The sequence below is a fragment of the Hydractinia symbiolongicarpus genome, chromosome 2 (genome assembly GCF_029227915.1).
Source record: "Hydractinia symbiolongicarpus strain clone_291-10 chromosome 2, HSymV2.1, whole genome shotgun sequence".
Lineage (NCBI taxonomy): Eukaryota > Metazoa > Cnidaria > Hydrozoa > Anthoathecata > Hydractiniidae > Hydractinia > Hydractinia symbiolongicarpus.
The window spans coordinates 11,223,092-11,243,174 of record NC_079876.1 but is presented as its reverse complement, the minus strand read 5'-3'; the positions used below and the strand labels follow the sequence as shown (position 1 = coordinate 11,243,174).

The following is a 20,083-nucleotide window of genomic DNA, read 5'->3' as shown; positions in this document are numbered from 1 at the left end:
CAAGGTTTGTTCTGTCGAAACACTTTTTGGTACATTTAAAAAACAGAATTACGGCAATACCATTATTATGATTACAAAGTTGACCTTGTTTTTCTTTTTGGTGTAGGATTGGATTAATAGCAAGAGAAGACCTCCACAAGTAAAGTCGACAAAACTACCCGAAAGAAAACCTTCTGGCTTTGACATGTTTCGTAAACAATATATGAAAGGTTTAGCTTGTTGTCAATACTTATTTTATATCGTTGTATCATCTTATTGACATATTATTGCCAGCCATTATTATAGTACGCATCCAACTGAGTTTGAAAAGAAGAGAAGCTAAAAATGAGATTAGTAAGTCTATAAACTGAAAATATTATAAGTACATAATACTCGCTAGTTTTTTGTTGTTTAGATAATCCAGTCAACAAAATGGCGGATATGAATAAAGCCTGGACGGCGTTACCGGAAGAAGATAGGAAAACCTATAACGCCCAAGCTTCTACAGTTGAGAAGCCAAATTTCTCAAGTTTATCTCAACAGAGTCAATCGTCGGCTGTTCGCAGAATGAGGGAAAAAATTGTTAGTACAAAAACTTTGTTTTTTAAGGAGCTGATGCGTCAACTGTCTACATGGAACGTGCCAAAAAATGTTATTAAATTAAAATATTCCGGAACTTGAAATATTTTACCACCTAAGAATTCGTAATTTTTACTATATTTTCAACAATATGAGATTAGGGATAACAGAATATTGAATCATAAAACTTTACTATTTAGTGTAGAGAGATGGAATCCATCGGAATGGATATCGTTATAATGGATATGGACACAGAAAGAACGGGAAATAAAGTCACTGTATACGGGAGTCAAAAAGGAATTGATTTTGTTGACTCTCAAAATGATTTGGAATGGAAGTTCGCCAGTCACATAATGAGTAAGCACAGCCTTCTGTTTACAATTCGCCAGTGTGATTTTTTAAATGCGCTACAATCCATGTTTCGATTAGCTTCATTATTTTCATTCTTCAAATTTATTATACTAGGTGTACCGGTTGAAGCAACCATAGAAACAACATCTTTAAGAAAAGAAGTAACCTTGGAACTGAATCAAAAAATATGTACGCCGCTTTGCTTTACTTATTTAAAAAGAGGTTTGTAATCTGCTTCTAGTGTTCAATTACATTAGTTTTCTCTTCCTATTATAGATTTGGCATCACGTGGGAAGCGTACAACAGTTCCCTACAAACAAGTCGATAATGGTCACGTAACAGTAAATTGGTTACCGGCCGGTTTTATGTTTAAAAAGCCTAGCAATTGTTCCCAAGTCGAGCTAAAAATATTAAAAGAGAATATGCAACACATATCTTTCACTGGTAAAACATCTGTTATCATGGTTAAGTTTCTTCTCGCTGTTTTACGCTGGTCTTTTTTATTATTTCTGTGATATATACTGCTGATTAGAAAATAATTAAAATGCACCATACTTCTTGTTTAGTTCCAATTATAACAAACCATACAACTAATTCAAGTTGCATTGCCGAGTCATCCGAAACGGTCAATTTAAACCAACAGGAGCAGCAGCTAGAGCGAATTGAACAACCGCATAGCTCAAAAGATAATGTAGGGTCTGAGAAAACAGTTGTGCGTGAATTTAATAGAAGAAAGCGAAAATCTAAAGAGGCCATTCAACGCGAAGAGCTTGATATAAATACCCAGTCACTTAATTTAGTGGACAATGTTCCAAACAAATCTGGAAAGGTTGTGACTCTTCGAGAAGTGTTGGATAAGTCTGCCCAAAACGAAGGTTTCATTGACTTTATAATGACTCACAGAGAGGTCAATGATCGGAGAGAATATCAGGTTAAATGGATTGGCTATCGTTCTCCAACATGGGAAGTGGCGGAAAATTTACCAAAGCCTGATTTAGAAGAATATTTTCTTAGTAACGTTTAATTGTCAAAAAAGGAGAGAAAAAGCTATTATTGTTGTTCATTACTAAGAAACTTTCGCGGATTTATCGATCAGTATTCCGACCGCAGAAAATTCGTTTGAGACCCAGCGTAATTTTTCCACCCCTTGTCCTTTTGATTTCCCCGCCCTAAGAAAAAATCCCTGACTAAGGTCGAGCTTGAACAAGTACCTTAACAGGATATTTAACGCTGTATAAATTATTGCTAGATTTAATTTTTTTGATTCATTGAGAAAATATGGTTTTGCCAACCTCGAACCCAGGGCCTGTTTATCAAATAAACGCTACAGGCCCTGGGTTCGAGGTTGTGGTTTTGCGATATTTATTTTTGCGAATCCGATATCGAACGACAATTGGGAATGTAGCTTTTTTAAATATCATAACTAATCCATACATACAAAAAATAATGGCTCCGAGAATGCCTCCATAGGATAAATATACTGTTTCTAATATCCTTGTCTTAACCCGCGTTAATGTGCTGACACAGCAGAATGGCCACCCACATCTAATTTTCTGATTAAAGTAATTTCGCGTACTTGCGTCAATTTCTGGACGTACTGCAGTTTGGAAAGAGAAGAAAGTCGAAAAATTACAACTTCCAAGGGAAGAAATCTTTTTGGGGGAAGAAAATTTGGTGGTATTGACGCCGCCCGCACAAATAAATTCCCGCCAAAATTATTTTTTTCCCTCTCCGTCAATTCCGCCAAGTTAACTTTTCACCAAATTTTTTCCCACCAAAATTTCTTCCCTTAAGGTATAGACTTAATTTTATCCACTATTTATCATTTTTCAAACTTGGTGGGTGCATGAGGGAAATTGGAAGAAGGAAATACAATTTACAGTTGAAAATATTTTTATCTTTGCCTATCAATCTTATGGAACTAGTACCCTAGTTCCGTCAGAAGCAAGCCCACTCTCCTGAAAAGAAATTTGTGCGGTAATCGATGAGGCGCTCTCCAATCCATACACTGTATCGAGAAGGATTCCAACTTATCTCGCGCTTTGTCATCCATGACAGACATATTTTTCAAATAGTTATCGAGGAGTTTCCCATAACTAAATATGTCCGTACTATACGACACAGGACAACCCTGAAATAACTCTGGTGCTAAATGCGCTTTATCTGGAAACAGTTTGATCACATCTACGCAACTGTTCCTAACACATGTTGCACGACAAGCAAAACTGAATCCTATCAGAATAGGAAACAAATCCTGTCCGTGAAGAATTACATTGTCTGCAACGATATGGTTGTGTAACACACCCTTACTATGCAAGAAGCTAATTCCGCTTGCAACGCCTGTCAGAATTCGCTTAAAAACTGAAGTTGAAGAAATGTCTGGAAAACCCAATTTCCAATGGCGATCAAGAGTATAACCAGCAACGTAATGAAGCACGGAATAATACGATTGATCGAAATGCACGACTCCAATGCTGCTCACTAGGTTTTCGTGCCGACCAATAAACTTCAAAATCCGGTGCTCGTGACTTACATGGGCAACATTTTTAATGTTATTTTGACGACAATCTTTTGAAAACGTTTTCAATATCACAGTATCTCCGTCATCGAACATAGCCCTTTTAGTAGAAGCAAAAACACCTTCACAAAAATCTGTTATTTTCAGCGTAGAAATGAACGCTGAATCTAGAATGCAAGGGGTTTCCTCTTGCAATAGTGGATCTCCTGTATGAAAGCGACTCGCAAACAAGGACGCATCAACCATTTGTACTGATCGATTCATGCCTAATTGTTCTACCAGCTTTAACCTTGTGAATTCGGCATTTCTTAGCAGCAGCGACGCATTTTTTTCTTTCAATTCGTGGATCCGATAGCTCAATGTTGATGTTAAATTTTCTAGTCTCGTCAACCGCTTATTGGCGCCATCCAGTTTTTCTACCAGTTCGTCTTGTTTTGTAGGCATGTACGACCATTTTTTCTTCTTTCTTAGTGGGACATCATTGGAAAGCTAAAAATAACACAAGACCTATACCTTATGATAGACAGAACAATTTAATTTGTGTGTGTCAATTTTTATAAAATTTTATTAAATTAAATTTTTTTTCAAGGTCTTTATTTATATTTTTTGCCATATTTTAAGGTTTGTAAGCATATACACACAAGGGAAATCTCGAGGCACATTTAAGGTAAATGGCAAGAGACCCAAAAATAACCAAAGGAAATAATTTATTTACTTCATCAGTTTCAGAGCTTTTTGTTTCTTGACTATCGGCATCACATTCATCTTGTCCATCAAGCTAAGAAGAATGTACTTTAAACTGTAAGTTAAGAAAATGTAAAAAGATAAATACTATATCACAGAAAAAACATTACTTTATTTCTTTCCGGTAAGGGATAGCAGCCGCTGACAACAGATTCACTTCCCTCTTGTCCTTTCATGTACTTTATCAACTCCAACCGAACCTAAAGCACAGCTATATTTAAACGCATGCTACTTGTAAAACCTGAGGTTCTATGTCTAATAAAATTCTTAAATCATATTATAACATATCTGAAGATCTGCTTACACACCTGAAATCGTTCGTATAGGTCACTCTCAATATGTTTGATCGTCTCACTTCCATCTACGTCAGTTTCAAACATTTTCTCCACTTTTTTCTGCAGAAAAAAATGCAATATAGTTATACAGCAGCCAGTTGTACAAATAAATACTTTTAAAAAAGGTTTGCTAAAAACAGCAATCTTTATAAAAACCCACCTGAATACCCTCCTTTACTTTTTTCAGAACCTTTCTTTTCCTTTGAGATTTTCCACTTAAAACTGGAGCAACTGTGCACCTGATATGATTCCAAACATCTACACAAAATAAATATTTGCTGGATTACTTGACATATCATGAAAAAGAATTATGTACCTATAAAAGTCGATGTAAGTTGATTCATTACAAATTTTAGGCAAAAAATGGTGAAATGAATTGAAAACCTAACCTACAGGATAACCTAACATGAGGAAATACTGCCTTACTGTCTTTTAAAGTACGAAATAGTTATCCACTGAGTTCAACAAACGTTCAAGCCAAGTATCTAAAAGAATAAGGGGAAAAAGCAGCCAACAGAGTCTAAATATAGCACTTCAATGTCCAAGTACAGCAACCACTCTGCCTAGTAAAATTAGAAATTAAGTATTTCTTTGAGACTGCATTTAATTTTCTCAGGTTATAATTAGTAATTTCTTAATTAGCTGTTAGACTTATGCAATTTATTCTGAAATATTAAAAAGACCATCATTTCATGATTATTAATGGTGAATTTGTTCTTGTGATAGTTTCTCTATCTTGTCCTGATATAGCTCATTGACTTTACTTATAACATAGTTTAAGAAAATATATCCCTTTTTCCCATTTGCATTTATAAGAGAGCATATAAAAAATAAAACTTGAATGCAAATTCGATCACTATCTTGAAAAAGAGCTAGAGTGAAAAGCGGCAAACATCATCGTCAAAATTGGTCACAATTGGAGTATATATAAATATATATATCCTAAATAAGTTTGAACAAGTATATAACCATTTCGATATGGTGGAGAACTGAACGAAGTTGGGAAACACACTATCTTTAAGGTTAAATTTCTAGTTTTTACAATTTGATTTGCGAAACAAATGATTTTTTGTTCAGTAGTAATAATGTTATGAACGTTTTGAGATTAACTTATTTGGGAGCGGAAGGTATAGCTATATATGTTTTAAATTTGATTAATTCCCTGCAAAACAGACTGCTTCAAAAATGACTTCCACAACTATCAGCATAGCTATAGCTAGCTAGCTATAGCTACTACCTATTGGTACCTGCGCTTTAGCAAAGGGGCCTTCTAAAAATATTTTGGGCCCTGATAATAGGATATTGTCCATTAAAAACCATTTTTTATTGTTCTATAACTTGACTGAAAATGTCAGAGCATTATAATCAACCCCAAAATGTTTTAGAAGGCATCAAGATGGCAGCACAGTCTCAACATCACGAGGTAGTAGGAAGAGCATATTGTCGTAAACCAGCGAATCATTTCAGTTTTTTGGGGGAGGATCCGTTAAGAGGTGAAGACCTTAACGGACAAAATCTTGTTAATGGGGCCCAAGATAAATTTTTGAAGGCCCCTAAATCAATATACTACTGGGGATATGTCCTCTGGCTGATGCAGAACAGTCAAGCCTTTGACTGATGATATAGCTATAGCTAGATGAATTCCATTGCTTACATTTTCAGCAGGAAGTTCTTTGGCTTTCCATTTGGGTGGCAGGAAAAAGGATGGGGACGCTAGGTGAAGCGAGGTTATTTTTATTCAATCAGACACAGCTGTTTCGAAGCGGACAAAAATGTTACGAAAAAATAATTCGAATTACCCTCTCAGTTAAAACAGGATATCTCAAGAACGAAATAAAATTTTTATATTCTGTAAAAAGAATAATAATCTTGGATAAATTGTCCATATTATTAAAAGAAAAAAATTTTTGGACACCTGTCCGAAATTGGTATATTTAGGCCAAAATGTCTAAAAATGACTTAAAAATTATCATTTAGATCAATGTCTTCCACAATATCTCTAGAATAAAGTTAAGGAAACATGTTTTTTATGGTCCAAAGGTTAGGTTAAATATCTGGAATAAAAATTAATTTATTTTATTACTGTCCGAAATTGTCCAAAGGGTTATTTTTGGGCCAAATGTGAGACCTATGTGAAAAACGGCCTTTAGAGCCTCAATGTATGCTTAAAGTTTGTTTATTAACTGAACAAAAAACATTACTTTGGATTCTAAGGCCATTAAAGATGTTGTAGATGACAGATTAGTCTGTCCGAAATTGTCCAAAGGGTTATTTTTGGGCCAAATGGGAAAAATTATTTGAAAAACGACCTTTAGAGCCTGAATGTATGCTTAAAATTCGTTTATTAACTGAATAAAAAACATTACTTTGGATTCTGAGGCCATTAAAGATGATGTAGATGTAATATTTATCTGTCCAAAATTGTTCAAAGGGTCACTTTTGGTCCTAAGGGTTTTCAGGCCAAATATGTGACATCATACATTAAATAAAACGTCATTCAGAGTCGACAGTTTCAACATTCTAGTTTATCATGCTAGTAGAAAATAACTCAAGTTGTGCATAAATAGTTTATTATATACATTAAATATATACAAAGCAATCATGTTGTGTTTCTTTATAAATTGTATAAAATAGCACCCAATCTTGTGATAAAGCCAAGATTAGCTAGCTAGCCATAAACATCTTTGATTTCAACAATTTTATCTTGAAAAAGCCCACCAAAGTCTTAACTAAATATAAAAAAGAAGTATTAAGTGACTTAGCTACAAAACACGATGCAAAATGCAAAACTGTAGGACCAAAAAATAGCTACTCTTTACAGAAAAATACAAAACAGAAGAAAAAAGAAGTTTTACAAGCTATAAAACAATTTCTTAAAACCAAGGGTGATCTTATAGCAAAAAAATAATATTAAAATCCCTGCAAAATAAAGTAGTTTACTGTTTTTCCCTTACCTCGTGCTCTGCCAAACTTTAGCTAGCTTCAAAATTGCTAAGACACCGTTGTCTCGCTTATTCCAACATTTTCAAAAAATCCCGGTTTCGGATTAGGATGCCCGGGTCGAGCAATCAAGTCAAAAGTAAACACCGGGTTGCCGTAATTTTGCTGGGAAAAACCATACCTACCAAAACATTAAACGCCATCACTGTGACTTGCTTAGAAGTTTAGATAATTATTTAATTAGACAGAAAAGGGATCACACTACATCAAATCGCCGTGCACCACTTTGGCAACTTTTTCTCCTCTTTTTTAGCGCCTAAAGAAGACTTTAACTTAAAATTTAAGTAGGTTATAGTTTGCGAGACGAACGGTGCACGGTACCGGCCAATAGAACCATGTTTCCAGGCCCCCCATACCAATTTTCAAGTCCATAGCTAGTAGCGCGACGTTGGCACAAGGTTGGAAAGATGGTATACTTTCGCCAAAAATAATGTTTTTTTTTAGTTTTGTGTGTTTTGTTTGACGAAATAACTCGAAATTTATAACACACATGTATAACATATTTATATATTTAAAAAGGGGAAAAGTAGATCGTTTTAATACTTTTTAATGCAGTAAAATTAAAACAACACAAAAAAAGTTTCAATAATTTAAAAAATGATAAAAATACAAAATTTCCAAAAAAATTGTGGAAGCCATCTTAATTTTGTCCGCGGTTTGACCGTAGCGAAACAGCCGTGCAGAAGGCATCAATCTACACTCGATAGTAGTTGAAAACCTCAATGACGTTTCCGCGAGAAGAAATGCACAGGAAAAAACCTCTCTTCAGCAAGCTCTGAATGCCAGAGCCCTAGAGCTTTACCGCCAAAAAGTAAACAAATGACGTCACACTGCTGGAACTCATCTATATAGCATAGCTAGTCAGCTGACCAGCTAAAAAGGGCTGTAACCATGTCACATTGCAGCTGATTAGATATCGTGGAATAAGGAGGATAAGGGCTCACAGCTAGCTATTATGGCTAGGATATGTAGCTCTAGCTGCTAGCTAGCTAGCAAACAGAAAAAGCAAGCTAAAAAAAACAAATTCGCACAAGACCTTCAAATTTAAGCTTGTACATTTCTTTTGCATTGACTCCAGCATCCATATCTTCCTTTTTATTATTACCATCGTGTTCATTTTGATGATTTAAAATAGTAAAAATATCAACGTTGAATTCTTTTTCTCGCAACGACGCCGCCATTTTTTATTTCATAGGCAAATAGCAAAACCTTCCATAAGCATCGCTCTCCGCTATCGCTGGAGCAACAGCGCAACAACGGAGTGCGCCGTTTATCGTTCTCCGTTTTACAGCGGAGCGGGATAACTATCATATACAGTTTACCGAATAGGGTGCTTTCTCGGCCAGGAACATTCCTGATTTTTGGTCTTTCAAGGGGAGCTTTCATTAAAACTTGGGAAAATAATACTTTCAATGCTTAGTTTTGGATTCACTATCCCTTCTCCTTTAAGTGCACGTTACACATGCTCTAAAGCTTTAGACCTATAAAGTTTGTTCTTAAAAAAAAACGGGACGTGCTTTATATATTGGTCTAATGACTGAAATGCATTTTATTAAAGGGTTGTTTGGATATAACTTCAAAGAATAAACACATCATCCAACGTGCACAATATGACAGACATATTTTACAAGAAGGGCTCAGACCACAGTGTTACTGATTGGCGAAATAAAATGACGCTGTTGTTCAAGACACCTTCAAAGATACCAACTGTTATTTTTTATGGTCAACAATTTTAATTTTGTAGTATTAGCTACGCTGTGTATTTTATATAATGCACGCTTTTTTTATAAGCAAAACAGTAGTTTAGCTTAATGCAGCTTAGGTCTTTCTGTTTTAAATGCTTAATTTTTGCTTATCTGTTGCTCATTGAACATTCATCTTAAGAAAAGTTTCCGAAATTATATAATGAATTTATTTTCGTTGTTGTTGCTTATATAAAAGCTTGTATGTAATATTATTTTATTCTTATTAAACTGTTTATTTATATAAATGATAGAAATATCAAGTTTCTATTAAATACTTCATCATTGTTTTGGTTTGTCACACCTCCAACAGAATTAAAATTACTAAAATCCTAATACGCATAGACTAAAATTATTCGAAGCAGGCCTGCCTTGGCAGTATAACGTTTGAAAGAGACTAAATAAGGACGTCTTTAAGACGTTCTGGTACCTACGGGAACGTCTCTTAAATCTCTTTAAAACGAAAAAAGGATGACTTCTTTTAGTGATGCGGTAGGAAAAAAGCAATGAGAGCTACAAGAACAGACAAATCAATTATTAAAAAGAGACATTAATTTAATGTCAAATCTATTATAACTAACACCAAGGGCCTAATGTTTTAATAACATGCAGTTAGCATCGAAAATATTGTCCAGCAGCAATGTAACGCTTTCTGGCTAAAGCTGGTTCTTAAATTCTTCTTTTTTTGAAGTTGGTTTTACGCATAATGGTTACTAGTATAAGGCTATTAAATAATATCACAAAGTAGATTTCAAGCTTAAACATGCTGTAAGTCATTAGATAGCTAGCGGATTTTCCAAAAGCCATAAGGTAGCGTTGTTAAGATGTTCTTATATCATATAATTTAAATCGGCTTAAGATTGTGTAATTTTTATCAAAGCATGAAGTATGTGTTCCCACTTTATTTTCCTACAAAAGCTATTGCGCCTGTCCAGCAGATTTGCTACTTAATGGTTATTTTCCTCTAGCAATTTCAGCGTATGATACACAGAAAAAGGCGCAATGTATCAAATCCTCACCATCCTTATGTTTGCATATCTTGCATATGTAGAGTGTAAGTTTTCAAAGTCTCATCCCTTTTTATCTACCATTATTTTTTCTTATATTTAATATTGTAAGTATTAATGTTTGTATAGTCGCCACAAATGTGTGAGTTCTTTTCTAATGTTATAGGCGATGAAGTTTGCACTGCTGACTGGAATTACAAAGGGGGGAAACTCAATGGTAAGATTATCGCAGTATCTGGCAGATCATTAATGTTTTTTATAACTATTTACAACTTCCTCAATATTATACGTAGGACCAAAAGAATGGTCCAAAACTAATCCCCAATGTGCTGGCAGTCTCCAGTCGCCGATAAACATTGACCTTTCACGAACAATTCGACCAAGTAGAAAGAACATAATTTTATTTCACAACTACAACAAGCCACCAAAAACTGGAGAAACTTATACATTTAGTAACAATGGACACACGCTTGTTATTGATATTCCAGAAAGCACTCTCTATTATTTAAAGAAAGGTGGAAATAAATTTGTGCCAATCCAAGCGCATATCCACTTTGGCTCACCTATAAAAAAAGGATCCGAGCATTCGTTAAATAGAAAGTTTTTTCAAGGCGAGGTACGTTAATTTTAAACAGACCAACCAACACGTGTGTTTAAGCGATGTAGCTACAATGTTACTTTTTTTCTTTAGATGCACCTTGTTCATCTAAATGCAAAGTACAAGCTGGCAGAAGTGTCTCAACACAGTGATGTGCTGCTTGTCATAGGAGTGTTTGTGAAACTAACAGTAAGGCGTAACAGTAAGACAATTACGAGAAAAATATTTGTTCAAACATAATAGAATATTTCATTAATTTATTTCAGGTACGGAGAAGGTCGAGTTCAATCTTTTCGCAGTTAGGTGGTCATGCGGGTGAACTTAATCAACAAGGTACTGGCATTTTTAAAATAATTTGACTTCCACCCTATTTGCCATGGACTTTATTGGACCTTGAAAGAGCGGATGGACGGTGCACAAAGTGACCGTTGTCCAAAAGTGCTGAGAGATAGGTAGGTACAGTTAAAGTAGACAAAAAAAATAATTTAACATAATTCTTTATTGCTGACGTGAGCATTGTTTGGGGAACCTCACTAGAAATTTTAAAATCGGGAAAACTACCATTACCTGTCACAATAGCGTTTGAGAAAGCTCTGGACAATAATATGCCATTTTCGGGCCTCCTTTCCCATACCGAATAGGAAAAACAAAGAGCAATTTAGAAAACATAACTTTTGCTCATAGGGAACAGTGTAAAGGTCCCGGCATTTCCTTTGGCCAATTTTATACCATGCCGTGCTAACTTGAAACGTACACCATATGTCAACTACCGTGGCTCGTTGACCACACCACCATGCACTGAGAATGTTGATTGGGTTGTACTTACCAGTCGTGTGCATACAATTAACCTCCGAGATGTAAGCAACTTTCTTCATGTTTTTTTGCAAGTGTAAACTCTCAACCTTTTAAAACTGTACAAAATTAAGCAACAAGATAACATTTTGATCGCTTTCTTTATTTTAAGCTACGAGCAATTAATAAAGTTCTGGATTGTGAAAATTTACCAATGTACGGAAATTATCGGCCAGTACAAGCAACAAATGGACGGAAGTTGTACGGAGTCAACATGAGACCAAAGCATAAAACAAGAAAATTTTGGTACTAGTAATTACGTATAGTCTCTTCTAGAGTTGTTACAATTCTTAAAAAGAGAATAAATCTTTGTAACGTGAGGTTCTTTGAATTGTTTTCTCCCCCCCCCCCAAAAAAAAAAAAAAAAAATTGCCACACTTATAGTACGTCACAAAAGGAACAAAATGGCGGGAATAAATTCTTGCTTACATCAGCACTTTGTCGATGACGTCATCAAAAGCTTGAAATATTTTCAAAATACCTCTATATGCTTAAAATTCAATTACTTTAGTTCTAGAGCGAATTCTTACATTCTGTGTAAATTTTCTGAAAGCCAAATAAAATTTCCAGTATATTCCAGTTTTTACATAGTTCGCATGAAAAGTTGCAAAAAATTGCCCGAAAATCTGTCAATAGAGAATCCCCCCAAACCAAATAGGGTTAACATAAATTGATTTCAAAGGGTTTAGGACAAATTTTAAGTTTATATTGACCTCAAAGCTAAAGTGGTGAAAAAAGCTAACCATTACTGGTACTATTTTGATTTTCTACACCATAGCAGCAACTGTTTCAAATTTGATTCTAGTTTAGAAAAACGGGTTTGCAGGGGTTTATAGCATCTTCCAATTTTCGAAGTTTTTTTAATTTCCTATTGCTTATTTCACTCTAGTGAACACCAGCCTGGACACTCACTTAGTTAGTTAATCTTTTGAATACTTTTCGCGCTAGTGCCGATAAGTCGCACATGTAAGAGCGACTTCGAGCGACTTTTTAATTAAATTCGCGATTCTCTTTCAAATATTATTCCCCAAACGCAAAACAGGTGACCAACTGGTAAAGAAATATTGGAAGAAAACATGGTTGTGTAACTTCATTAAATATATACCTATCGACTGTCTTGAGTAAAGCGTTTTAAAGAACTGTACCCCAAACAAACTTTTAACAACTTTGTTTAATTAGTAGTATGTCTGCCATTATGTCTTTGTCGAAATTATGCACAGTGCTTTTGAAATACAAAGTTCTATGTACTCCTGTCACTAGGAAAGCCACGTTTGGCCCATACAGTTTATGTTGATGTAATAAAGTAATGTTGTCATATATTCTATGTTACCCACGGAATTCTTAAATATGAAATAGGTGATGTACTACAGCCAAATAACATTCTTATTTTTTAGAAGAAACGCAGGGTTTTTTTGTGTGAAAACTGGAATGGCTTTGAATTAATCAAACTCGTCTGTAAACACTCTTATTATTTACAGCGTTTCAGGCGGGAAGGCAACTCGTTTACTTTACAAAAAATATAATTCTTTGTTAATATAAAATAATACAATTGCTAATTAGCCAGTGAATACCAGTTTAAACAGTTATATAATACTTTCTGTAGCTGTTTCTTGTCTTTTACCGACGAAAAATATACTATGGAACTAGACAAATGGCTGCAAAGGAAATGGATGTCGAAGACATAACAATTTCATTACTTTCCTGTTACGTGATAATTACTGGCTTTTCCTTCGGATCTTGCTGGGAACATGGTGATATTTACCTGTTAAACAAAAAAATATTTTTTGTTCAAGCTATATTTTTCACATGATGCGCCACATGTTGCGCCACTCTGAACAGGCAAGAAAGATGTGGATCCGATCTGGTTGATTTAAAATGATAGCTAACAGCAACTAGGTATGATTCTAGAAAGTTCCAAACTGAATTTCATTTCATGGCTACTCTGACTTTTCTAAATGTGAGCAACGCCATATTTTCGAAAAGTCGTAATATGCTTAAAACATTGAAATTGAATGATTTGGTAGAGGGCGAATATGAGGAGTTATGGTGGCTATTTAAATTTGTAACGAATTAAATAAATGTTTTATAAAAAACTAAGATGTTTGTTTCTTTTACACATCGGATAAGCCAGATTTTTTGTATTTTATCGTCAATAAGAAAAAACCCTTTCAAAGGCGCGTAATCTCCTTGTAGGCAACTTTTTTTAGAGGTGCCTATTTTATTATAAAAAGTGAAAGATATAAATAAGAAAACATTATCCTGAAAATTTTATTGAAAACTAAATCCCGAACATGTCCAAATGTTTTATAGAAATAACAAACTCACCCCAATTTCTCTTCGCCTACAGAACCGACATTGCATTTCATTATGCGATAATAACCGCACGGCAAAATCAATCACACGGTTGCTGGATTCATGCCATTACAGAAAAAATAATGAATGAGGGAGAGTATCCGTAGCTGTGTTTCCATCGTAATGCTTTTATAAATGCATCCACAAAGTTCAAAACATGATAAATCAGATAAATCAATCGAAGTTTCTGTGTTATTCTTACTGAAATCAGACTTCTTTGCAACACTGACTTCTTCTTGTTGTTGTTTCTGAAGACAACTTCGCTTCGCTAGCTGTCTTACTTTTTGATTTTGTTCAAACAGTTAGTCGTTTCTTTATGGAGACAGTATCAGATCTAGACAATCAGAATACCTAAATTTTCAGAATTTCTCCTTTCATGCTCTAAATTTAATTATCTCCATAGTGCTTCAACTATCTTCAACTATTACAATGAGCATTCTCCCCCGTTAGGTTTTTGGCTTATAATATGCAGTAATTCCGGCCATGCTAATAAATAAAGAAAGAGCGTGATAAGCATTAATTATCATAATTAATAACCACAAGGCAATGCTGTAATTTCTTCTTTCTGTTTTCTTCTGTCTGGTCTCCAAAAACAATGACGAATAGAATAGAAGAAAATTGTATCTAAGTGGAGAAAGTGATACGGATTTTTTTACGCGCGGCCGCTTTTTTAAAGAGAACCAAAATTACTTTCCACTTTTTGATGCCATATTTTGCAAAGAAACAACAAGCCAAAAAAACAGCATGGTGAACGATGCCTAGCTCATTTAAAGTTAAGGCCGTTTGTTTACCTATGGTTTCACACGAACATTTTGCGACGGCCCGCTTATTAGACAAAAATAAGAGATCAACAAGATCGTTAAATATGGCGGCTGGAAAAAAACCCAATAAATTCAAGATATTAAAGTACCATTATTTCCATTTCTAGTTGGTTTTATATCCTCAAATTTTTAGGAAAGCCATAACTCCGTCTGAACTTTGAATTAAATAAATAAAATGTATATGTTAATTATTTTCGATAAGTGTGATTACGCGCCTTTAAGTCTAGGTTCATTTTCTTACTTAATGGATTGTATGCTAAAAATGAACAGTAAATACCCTAACCGCTTAATAGTACACCAAGTGGAGATGAGCCGTAGGACTTTGCAATTATTTTTTTATTTTATTATTTCATTTATTTAAAGTTGGTTTTACATAGTAAATGGTAAATACTAATTTACACCAACTAAAGTAAAAAATAAATAAACAAAAAACACAAAGATGTACCAAACATTAAAAATAAGAGACGAGAATAGCCGACTTATGTAGCCTACATGTGCAGAGATCTGAAAGATTAAGTGAGATAAGTTCCTTTTTAAAACTCTTGATGGAGAGAGAACTCTTCACTCTGTCAGGCAAAGAGTTCCATAACAAACAACTTCGAAACAAAAAAGATCTAGTACCAAAGCGTGTTGAACTTGTGGATGGTAAAAGTAGACTATTTTTGCTGCGCAAATTGTAACTGATACGTCTTATAGCGTAAAAAGACTGCACAAATGACGGATTTTCGTCTGTTAATGTTTTATAAATCTCTATGCAGATTATACGTAAACGCAGTTCGCGAATTTGCACACAGTTACAATTTACCAACAAGTCCTGATAACTGGAATGATAGTCTTTTGTTACAGCTCTCAATGCACGTTTGTGTGTTGAAATGATTAATTTATACTGCACAGCACTGCAATACATCCATATAATGGGACAATAGGTAAACATTGATAAAATATAAGAATTAAGCAATAACTTTGATTGTTCAAAACTAATGAATTGTCTTATTCTGTAAAGACATCTGACATTGCTATTTCCTTTTTTACATAGATTAGAGATGTGCTCATTAAAAGTGAGACATCTATCAATAGTAATGCCTAATAATTTTACAGATTCCGATGCGACTAGGAAGCTATTGTTTATTCTTAGCGATAAAGTATCACTGTGTGGACAACCTAAAAACATCATCTGAAACTTTGCTGGATTAGCAACCAATTGGTTGTTTTCAAACCAGGCTAATACGTTATTTAAGTCATGCTGAAGGTCAGCAATGACTTCATTTAATTGAGATCCACAAGTGTAGATTGTATTATCATCAGCAAAGTTGCAGATATCAGTTTTTTCAATAAATAATAATAAGTCATTTATAAATATATTAAACAGAAGTGAACCGAGAATAGAACCTTGTGGAACGCCGAAAATAATTGAGAGCCACTCACTAAAAGAACTGCAGATTTTGGTTCTTTGAAAACGTCCAGAGAGATAACTTTTCATAAGGTAAAGACTTTTTCTATCAAAACCATAAGCAGCCAATTTTGAGATTAAAAGGCCATGATCTATGGAATCAAATGCTTTTGACAAGTCCATTAAGACAGTTCCCACCACCCCAGACTTATCTAAGCACTGATGCCATTTACCAATTAGGCGAAATAGAGCATTTTGGATGCTATATTTACTTCTAAAACCACATAATAATGATGAAAATATTGGTTGAAAATAGCTAGAAATCTGATTAAATAGAAGCCGTTCCAAAATTTTAGAAAAACTATTTAAAATACTAATTGGTCGGTAATTTTCTTTCCGAGAATTGTCACCCTTTTTGAAAACGGGAATAACTTCAGATAGTTTCAGTACTGATGGAAATATACCGTCAGTGATGTAAGAATTTATGCAGTTTGTAAGTGGCAAGCAAATTTTGTCTGCAACTATCTGAATTATTCTCGTTGGAATTGGGCCGCTGACTGCCTATTTTGCATTTAGGCTCAGTATCACTTTGTGAACTTCCTCAGGATTAACAGTTAAAAAGGAGAAGTTTCTCTTCGTTTTTGAACGGATCTTTAGAACACTAGGGTGATCAGCATAATGGAGAAGGATAGAATCAAGTTTATTTAGAGATACTGAAGAGGCCACTTTGGATTTCCAGGGTTTTAAATCAAGTTTCCTTATTAAATCTATGAAATATTTATTAAACATTGTCGCTACTTCACCTTCATCAGAGATGAATTCATTTTTAACATCATCTAACAAAGAAATCTTTTCACTACCGCGAGATTTGTTCGAAAAAAAAGGTTTACAAGAGCTCCAAAAGTCTTTGGAATTGGTCTCGTGGGAATGAAAATATGATCTCTTTGCTGCTCTGTTCATATTTACAATAATGTTTCTTTGTTATTTATAAAGCTTTTTATATTTAGAGTCATTTATTAGCTTTATTTTTGTAGTAAGAGCGTTTCATGATGGCCTTTCTTATATTTCTAGTGATGTGAGGCTTTTGATTACATCTTACTACTCGAATTATCTAAAGTATCTAAAATGAGTATCTAAAAATGTGTGCTTTTCTGATCAATACGTTTTATTGCCCTAAATGTGTCACAATCACGAACTTCTCTATAATAATAGCCGTCGTCTGTCTGTCTCTGCGCGGACCCCCAGCCGAGTTAGAAAATGATGTTACGGAAACACGAATATCAAATGCGACATATTTTATCCACTTTGTTGCGGCGGGTAAATATAAACGACGGGCAAACCCGTGGATTTTTCCACGGGCAACGACTAGTTATAAATATATTTGCTGAGGTATTTAACAAACATAAGAGGCATGAAGATTCCATGTTTAAATGTGCATTGTATTCCTTGGCGAGCCATGGATTGTAGGGCACAAACCAGCGATGTTCATACAACAGATATCCATCAACTTCAGCTATTGTATTATACGAAAACGTTTCGTGAAGCTCTAGATGCAGAGACCATCTTCCATTCACCTGGAACTATGATTGAGATGATCACATGGACCATGAGTCACTATCAAACGATCTTAAAGAGCTGGTTTTTGTCCCGTTGATTGTGAGTGTTCACAGAAATCACACTTTCTATGTCATCTGTGATGCTTATCGTTAGCATCTAGATGAAATAACAAATGACAGTAAGGCAAGCCCTTCTGTTAAAATTCTGTAACATACACATTGTGTCAAATTCATAGCTGAACTTTCCTTCCTGTAACATCTTTGAGGAGCTCATTTAATTTGAACTGAGAAACTCGAGAAACTATATCGATCGTGTGCATGTTGGCCCGCAAACAAATTTTCTATAATTTTGCGCAATTTTGGATTTCATGTAAAAGTAAAACTTTTCAATGACCACCATAGAATCTTTATAATTTGTGCCATGACACGTGTGCTTCCTTGAAAACTTAAAGACTCTTGCTCTTTAGCTTGCGCATTAAGTTAATTAGTCCTTGTGACTATAAAGGCGAAGAATAGTTTGATTTTCTTGAGTATATTTTAATTCTTAGCTTCCACTTTAACATATGCAACACAATACTGCTGAAACAATTTCTTACTACTTCTTTCTAATGAATTGAGTAATATTATTCCGCGTAGCTACGCTATAAGTATGACACTGCAATATTGTGATACCATTACGAGTACAACTAATCCTTACACCATCAAAAGAAACACCGTTTTCTAGTACATTTTGCAAAATACTCTCCTGTGAAAGTTCAAAAACTTATCTTGAATGACAGCGGGTTGAGTGGTTAGAATGGGCAAGTGATGTCAGGAGTAATATTCATTTTTTTACAAACCTTGCAACTCCAGCCTATTGTTACCCTATGAATCTAAAGCAGGAACACATCAATTTAATTTATAAAATGAATTTTTGTGAAAGTTCCAAAATTATTTGACAGTTTAGATAAAAACAAAACCTACAGTCTGTCATTTCAAAAATTAATTGTTAGCAAAAAATAAATTGTGTAAAACGGTACTATTATCAAACTTCAGAGTATATTATTTCACTTTTTAACCACAAGCCAATTTGCAGCTTAGTAAAAATCAGAGTGGTGATAACACAAGAATATAACAATATTGGCTAAGATAAAATGGCACTAATACTACATTGAATAGATACTTTAATAGAACAGACCGAGTACTGCTAGCTAGCTTTGGGCTAGGCTGCTATACATAATGTAGCTAGCTTGCTCCTACGTTTTTAGCTAAAATTATGTTTTTCTTTAACATTTACTAGTCAATTACCCCCGAAAAGATCCAGGCAGAAGAACAATGGAAAAATATGAGTTATTTTAGAATTTTTGATAATGTGCACAGTGCATAAACAAGGAAAGCTGTTGCCTCTAATGTGTAGAACATGAAATGCAGATGTAGAAACTACATAGGTCATGTCTTTTTGACGAATGGTCAATCAGAGTACAATTTATTTTTATATTTGTGTACTCGTTGCCGCTGTTGTATAGAGCGTGAAACTTTGATCAAGAAAATGTACAGAAACAAATACTTTTTCTTTTAACGAACGGTTACAGAGATATTGGGGTTTAAAATTTTTGATGACGTCATTAATCAGTCTGGATGGATTGACCCAGCTTTAGAAAATTAGTCCTATTTTAATTCCAGGTCGTTCCCGCAGGAGATAACGTCAGTTATTTCCACTCGTTTCAAAGTTATTCGGCCTCAAAAGTGCACTGCCATGGCCTTAACTTTCATAATATCGTTAAATTTTCAGTTCAGTATTTTCCGCCACAGACAACTTTTGGTATTAATATAATACATGGCTAAAAAACGTGATATAATCTTAATCTTAACATATGATAACATTAAAAACGAAAATAAATAAAAAGGTGTAATGATCAAAAAGAGTATAAATAAAAGCATTAAACTAAGTACCGCTACACTCATTTTGACCTAGGGTTGAACATTATGTTGAATTTTTGTAAGGACTAAACGACACGGTAATGCCGTGTTAAATTATTACAGTTTCTTGGTAATTAAATCATCGCTTTCAAACGCGCTGCCGCTATTCCGGTATCATTTTGACGCACGAACAGATACCGAGTGGTTATTATTATGAGACTAGTCGGTGGCTTGTGGATAATCCACTGGTTCGTCCGTCCGTTTTATATCGCATGTCATGTATGTTCGCTTCTTGCGGCTGTTATTAAATAGATTATATTGTTTGTTATATTAAAAAATTATTTGTCTTTTTATTCCAAC

At 34.4% G+C, this 20,083-nt stretch overlaps 2 protein-coding genes across 3 annotated transcripts; one reads left to right on the top strand and one right to left on the bottom strand.

Moving 5' to 3' along the window:
* Positions 1-2,784: 2,784 nt before the first annotated feature.
* LOC130629397 (uncharacterized) lies at positions 2,785-8,753 on the bottom strand. Of its 2 annotated transcripts, none has more exons than XM_057442570.1 (6): positions 8,543-8,753; positions 4,667-4,764; positions 4,480-4,566; positions 4,282-4,371; positions 4,143-4,205; positions 2,785-3,916 (listed from the first exon to the last, which is right to left on the bottom strand). In XM_057442570.1, the coding sequence occupies exons 1-6, from the start codon at positions 8,685-8,687 to the stop codon at positions 2,831-2,833; spliced, it is 1,569 nt and encodes a 522-aa protein (XP_057298553.1). In that variant the 5' UTR covers positions 8,688-8,753; the 3' UTR covers positions 2,785-2,830. The 2 variants fall into 2 exon arrangements, with proteins under 2 accessions (XP_057298553.1, XP_057298554.1); XM_057442571.1 differs by having other exon boundaries at positions 4,933-8,686.
* Positions 8,754-10,504: 1,751 nt separating this feature from the next.
* LOC130629760 (carbonic anhydrase 6-like) lies at positions 10,505-12,162 on the top strand. Its single transcript, XM_057443099.1, has 6 exons — positions 10,505-10,544; positions 10,744-10,871; positions 10,947-11,042; positions 11,120-11,186; positions 11,538-11,710; positions 11,818-12,162. The coding sequence occupies exons 1-6, from the start codon at positions 10,505-10,507 to the stop codon at positions 11,956-11,958; spliced, it is 645 nt and encodes a 214-aa protein (XP_057299082.1). The 3' UTR covers positions 11,959-12,162.
* Positions 12,163-20,083: the final 7,921 nt, after the last annotated feature.

What these genes read in the sequence shown, in the direction of transcription:
- LOC130629760 (XM_057443099.1), top strand. Translation starts at nt 10,505, where the DNA reads ATGTTTTTTATAACTATTTACAACTTCCTCAATATTATAC. An exon ending in GGGTGAACTTAATCAACAAG is followed by an intron (nt 11,187 to 11,537) that starts GTACTGGCATTT and finishes TTTTGCTCATAG; the next exon opens with GGAACAGTGTAAAGGTCCCG. An exon ending in ATACAATTAACCTCCGAGAT is followed by an intron (nt 11,711 to 11,817) that starts GTAAGCAACTTT and finishes CTTTATTTTAAG; the next exon opens with CTACGAGCAATTAATAAAGT.
- LOC130629397 (XM_057442570.1), bottom strand. Translation starts at nt 8,687, where the DNA reads ATGGCGGCGTCGTTGCGAGAAAAAGAATTCAACGTTGATATTTTTACT. An exon ending in AAGTAAAGGAGGGTATTCAG is followed by an intron (nt 4,567 to 4,666) that starts GTGGGTTTTTAT and finishes TTTTTTCTGCAG; the next exon opens with AAAAAAGTGGAGAAAATGTT. An exon ending in CCTTACCGGAAAGAAATAAA is followed by an intron (nt 4,206 to 4,281) that starts GTAATGTTTTTT and finishes CATTCTTCTTAG; the next exon opens with CTTGATGGACAAGATGAATG.